This window comes from Oratosquilla oratoria, chromosome 26, assembly GCF_046742065.1.
Source record: "Oratosquilla oratoria isolate Oo_2021 chromosome 26, ASM4674206v1, whole genome shotgun sequence".
NCBI lineage: Eukaryota > Metazoa > Arthropoda > Malacostraca > Stomatopoda > Squillidae > Oratosquilla > Oratosquilla oratoria.
Window position 1 is genome coordinate 16,066,757 of NC_134802.1, and position 5,672 is coordinate 16,072,428.

The 5,672-nt window shown below is 37.1% G+C and overlaps 1 protein-coding gene across 2 annotated transcripts in view; it reads left to right on the forward strand.

The window, feature by feature from the left end:
- Positions 1 to 4,845, forward strand: part of LOC143039397 (facilitated trehalose transporter Tret1-like) — a 9,039-nt gene extending 4,194 nt beyond the window's left edge. For both annotated transcript variants that reach the window (XM_076209370.1, XM_076209371.1), the window contains one exon: positions 1 to 4,845. This exon is cut by the window's left edge and continues 640 nt beyond it. In XM_076209370.1, coding sequence (XP_076065485.1) covers positions 1 to 17 — 17 coding nt within the window. In that variant the 3' untranslated portion in view covers positions 18 to 4,845.
- Positions 4,846 to 5,672: the final 827 nt, after the last annotated feature.

The following is a 5,672-nucleotide window of genomic DNA, read 5'->3' on the forward strand; positions in this document are numbered from 1 at the left end:
TCATGATCAGTAGTTGAAACCGTAATATACTGAGATAATGTAACATTCAATTTGGTCCAGCTTCCTGCACACACCTTAATAGCATCAAAATTAACACATACTCGTACATATACCAGAGGCTTTTCCCCCTTACACGGGAGATAGCCCTCCCCCCCACAAAAAAAAGGCATAGAAACCAGTCCCACCCATTCCATCCCCTACACACTCCTCTCCCCTCTACCCTATTCCCTCCCTCTTAATTTAGCACCTCCTGGATGACGGGTTATCCCTGCATCTTGTCTACTGTCTTGGGTCAGAAGCAAGGCAGAGAAGGAGAAGACGGGGAGAAACCCCTTCGGGCTACGTTAATTCAATTCTCATACATACTCCCTCACCCCCTATCTCCTACTCACTCACCCCCATGCATCACAGCACCATCCATACACAACCTTTCTCCATTCACCCCTACCTTCTGTCCTCTCCCGTCCTTCATCAACAGACATTCACCTCTTTCCCAATGCCCCTTTTTACCCCATCCATCTATCTCATCCTAGGTCGCCCCCTCATGTTCACTCCTTCCACCTCTGCCTTCCACACCTCTTTTACTAATCTTATTCACTCATTCTTTCCATGTGTCCAAACCATCCTAATACTCTTTACACCCCGTTCTCCTCCTCAACTCCTCATTTTTCACTCTATCCAGCCTAGTAGCCCCTATCATATTTCTAAGGCACTTCGTCTTAAACACATTCAAACTTCTTCTTTCTTCCTCTCTTATGTTCCATGTTTCTTCCCCGTGCAGTGCTGTCGGCACAATCACTCCATACAATCTCCATAGAATCCATTCCCAAATGTCTATTTCTCATTACACTTTTTTAATTCCCTAAGGCATTTACTCGCTTCTCTCAATCTACATTCTATCTCCACCCCCACTCCTCCCTTTACCGCCACATTCACACCCAAATATCTAAAACTATCCACTTCCTCCAGTGTTTCTCCCTTAATACTCACTTCCAGCCTGCTGCCACTTTCTTTCCTTGTACACCTCATCACCTTACTTTTACCCATATTTATCTTCAACTTCATTCTTTTCCACAACTTCCCAAACTCTGTCATTTACTTTCTCAAGCCCTCTTCTGATCTTGCTACAAGCGCAGTGTCGTCAGGAAACTTCATCTGGCTCATCTCTCACTTTTCTACATTTTCTTTAATCATCTCCAATCCCTGACTCATTACCCTTGCATTCACCTCTTGCACCACGCTATCCATTTATAAATTGAACAGCCAGGGCGACATAACACATCCCTGACGAAGTCCCACCTTTACTTCAAACCACTCACTCTATCCATTTCTAATCCTAACACAAGCTCTACTACCCTGTCTACCCTGTCACAAGCCTTTTCGAAATCCATAAAAGCCAAAAAAGAAAACATCCTTACCTTTTCCTAAAGTTTTCTTACATATCTGCCTTACCCCTAGATCAGATGTGGGAAATATTTCAAAATACGCTCACTAAGATGATTCATACTCACATTCCTTTTAAGGACAGACGTCCCCCAAATCAGGCTCGCCCAAAGTGGCTCGACAAAGAAACTGAAAAAAGTATTGCTAAAAAGAGACAGGCTTATAAGAAATATAAGTGCTCGGGTGCATCTAAGGACTATGAAAGTTATGTATCAATACAGAGAGATTTAAAAAAAACTATAAGAAAAAGAAAACGACAATACGAAATGAACACCGCTGATAAATCCAAAGAGAATCCCAAAGAATTCTATAGTTACATTAGAGATAAAAAAGTTGTTAGGAATCACATTGGTCCACTATTATCTGCTGACGGTCAACTTGAATATTCAAATGAAGGAATGTGTAATATCTTAAACAATTATTTTAGCTCGGTATTCGTAAAAGAAACACCTCAAAGTGAACTTCAAAGTGAAACCTGTGAAAAGTCTGGGGTAAACTTACTCACTACGGTAAATATAACAAAAGAAAATATTAAAAGTTGTATAGATAAACTCAAAGTTAATAAAACACCAGGGCCTGACGGTTGGCATCCAAGAATCTTAAAGGAAATGAAAAATGAGATTGTTGTTCCATTAGAAATTATTTTCAAGAAATCCAACATATCCGGAGATGTCCCAAGAGAATGGAAGCTAGCTAACTTTACTCCCATATTCAAAAAAAGGTGACAAAAAGAAGCCAAATATTTATAGGCCTATAAGTTTGACTTCAATCGTAGGAAAAACAATGGAAACTATCATCAGAGATGCTATCGAACATCATTTAGAAAGTAACCGTTTGATAAATGATAGCCAGCATGGTTTTAGACGGAAACGTTCTTACGTGACTAACTTTCTCGAATTCTACAACACAGTTATCTCGAATTATGACAAAAGAAACAATATAGATCTAATATATCTAGACTTTGCAAAAGCTTTTGATACCATCCCACACGAAAGACTACTTACTAAATTAGCTTTACACGGAATAAGTAGTAGCGTATTAGGTTGGACTAGTAATTGGTTGAATGGTCGAAAACAGAGTTGTTTTAAATGGAAAAACTTCTAGATGGAAAAATGTTGCAAGTGGAGTTCCTCAGGGTTCCGTTCTTGGGCCACTTCTATTCATAGTATATATAAATGATATAGACCATGGACTAAAATCTACTGTTTCCAAATTTGCTGATGATACGAAACTGTGCGGAATGGCATATGATCACTTAAACCAATTAGATATTCAAGAAGATTTAGATAAATTACAGCAATGGTCTGAAAAGTGGCTAATGAAATTTAACACAAGTAAATGCAAGGTAATGCACATAGGTAAAAATAACAGTAAGTACGATTACAAGTTATTTGGAAATTCGTTAACAAAATTGGATAGTGAAAAAGATCTCGGCGTAATTATCAGCAACGACCTCAAATCATCCAAGCAGTGTATTTCAGCCTCTGAGAAAGCAAATAAGATTCTAGGACTGATTGCGCGATCTTTTGATTTCAAAAGTCCATAACTCATTAACAAGCTATATAAATCGTTAGTCCGTCCACATTTGGAATATGCTGTTTCCGTATGGTCACCGAATCTCATTAAAGACATTGACAGACTGGAAAAAGCACAACGGCGAGCCACAAAACTGATTCCAAATATCAAAAATAAAATATACGAAAGTCGACTAAAACATATGAATCCTTTTTTCCTAAAAAATCGTAGACTCAGAGGTGACTTGATACAGGTCTTTAAGATTCTAAAGGGAATTGACAACATCAAAAGTGACAACATTTTCACATTGAATGAGAATCAGACAAGAAACAATGGTCTCAAACTGTCTAGAAATAGATTCAATTTGGAAGTAGGTAGAAACAACTTTGCCAACTGTGTAGTTAATGAATGGAATAAACTTCCTGCACAGGTAGTACAATGTAGTTCAGTTCGAAGCTTTAAGAATCATTTAGATAAACACCTAAGCAAGATGCTGTAATGATTATGATTTATCTTATATTATTTGTTTTTGTTTTGTTATCATTGTCTGTTTGATTTTCATTTATTATTAGTTATATGTCAATTTATTATTATTTACTATTTACCTGTTTGTTTATTATTCAACTATACCAATGCATTTATTTATGTATTTTATTTGTTATTTACATTATTATAGTTTTTATTTATTATCTTATTATTATTATATTTTTTTCGCATCCGACCTAGATATGGATCAAAAGATCTCCTGTCGGCATGCTCCGCCTTTGTAATCCTTTATAAAATCTGATCTACACAACTGCTACCTGTCCTAATCCTCTCAATCAAGACCCTCCCATAAGCCTTCCCAACTACACTTAACAAGCTGATCCCTGTGAAACTACGCTCAAACTTGTCCCCTTTTCCCTAGTAAAGTGGAACTATACAGGCACTCCTATAGTCCTCCGGCACTCTACCCTCTCTTAAACAAACATTAAATAACCTCACCAGCCAGTCCACCATCACTGTATCTCCTTTTTTCAGACATTCTGCATGCAATCCATCCAATCCAGGTGCCTTACTTGCTCTCATCATCTTAACAGCTGCCTTCATTTCACCTTTCTTTATTTCTCCTCCAATTTCCTCTCTCATCACGGTCATTTTCTTAGCGCTTCCCACTGCAATTACCTTTTCCTTCCTATCCTCCTTCACATTTAGCAACTCCCTAAAATACTCTGCCCACCTTCCTCTCACTGCCTTCTCTTCCATTATTATCTCTCCATCTGCATCTTTTACCTTTTCTTCTCTACTTGATTTGCCTTCTCTTCCTCTTTTAATTTCTTTCCATTTTTTTTATTACTTTCAATTTTTTTTGTCATACTCTTACCCCATTTCACATCTACTCTCCTCTTTGCCTCCTTTTTCTTATGCTTTACTTCTCTTCTCTTTATTTTGTACCTCTCATATGGTTCCCTCATCCTAATTCGTAATCAATCTATGAAAGCCTGCTTCTTCTCTTCTACACCCTTCTTTGCTCTCTCATCCCATCACTCACTACCCTTCCTTCTATTTCCTCCCGTCCTCCTTATTCCGCACACCATCTTTGCACACCTTATCACTCCCTTCTTAAACCTTCCCGATTCCTCCTCCACTCCTAGTTATACTCTATTCTTCACCCCCTCCCACTCCCGTCTCAGATTCTTGTACTCCTTCTTTTCTATCTCATTTAAGCAGTTCACTCTAGGTACCTTCCTACCTTCTGCCCTTTTCCTCTTTCTCCACCTATCCTCCACTCTCAACTTACCTTCCACCAAAAAATGATCTGATATTCCGCCACTCTTTCCCTTTAGAACATTACAAAGGATTACAAAGGCAAAGCATGCCGACAGGAGACCTTTTGATCCATATCTAGGTCGGATGCAAAAAAAAAAAAAAAAAAAAAAAAAAAAAAAATCATATTAATAATAAAATAAAACTATAACAACTATAACAATGTAAATAACAATTAAAATACATAAATAAATGCATTGGTATAGTTGAATAACAAACAAACAGGTAAATAGTAAATGATAATAAATTGACATATAACTAATAATAAATGAAAATCAGACAGACAAATTATAACAAAACAAAAACAAATAATATAACATAAATTATAATAATTACAGCATCTTACTTAGGTATTTATCTAAATGATTCTTAAAGCTTCGAACTGAACTACATTGCACTACCTGTGCAGGAAGTTTATTCCATTCATTAACTACACGGTTGGCAAAGTTGTTTCTACCTACTTCCAAATTGAATCTATTTCCTGACAGTTTGAGACCATTGTTTCTTGTCTGATTCTCATTCAATGTGAAAATTTTGTCACTTTTGATGTTGTCAATTCCCTTTAAAATCTTAAAGACCTGTATCAAGTCACCTCTGAGTCTACGCTTTTTTAGGGAAAACAGATTCATGTGCTTAAGTCGATTTTCGTATGATTTATTTTTGATATTTGGAATCAGTTTTGTGGCTCGCCGTTGTACTTTTTCCAGTCTGTCAATGTCTTTAATGAGATTCGGTGACCATACGGAAACAGCATATTCCAAATGTGGACGAACTAACGATTTATATAGCTTGTTAATGAGTGATGGACTTTTGAAATCAAAAGATCGCGCAATCAATCCCAGAATCTTATTTGCTTTCTCAGAGGCTGAAATACACTGCTTGGATGATTTGAGGTCGTTACTGATAAT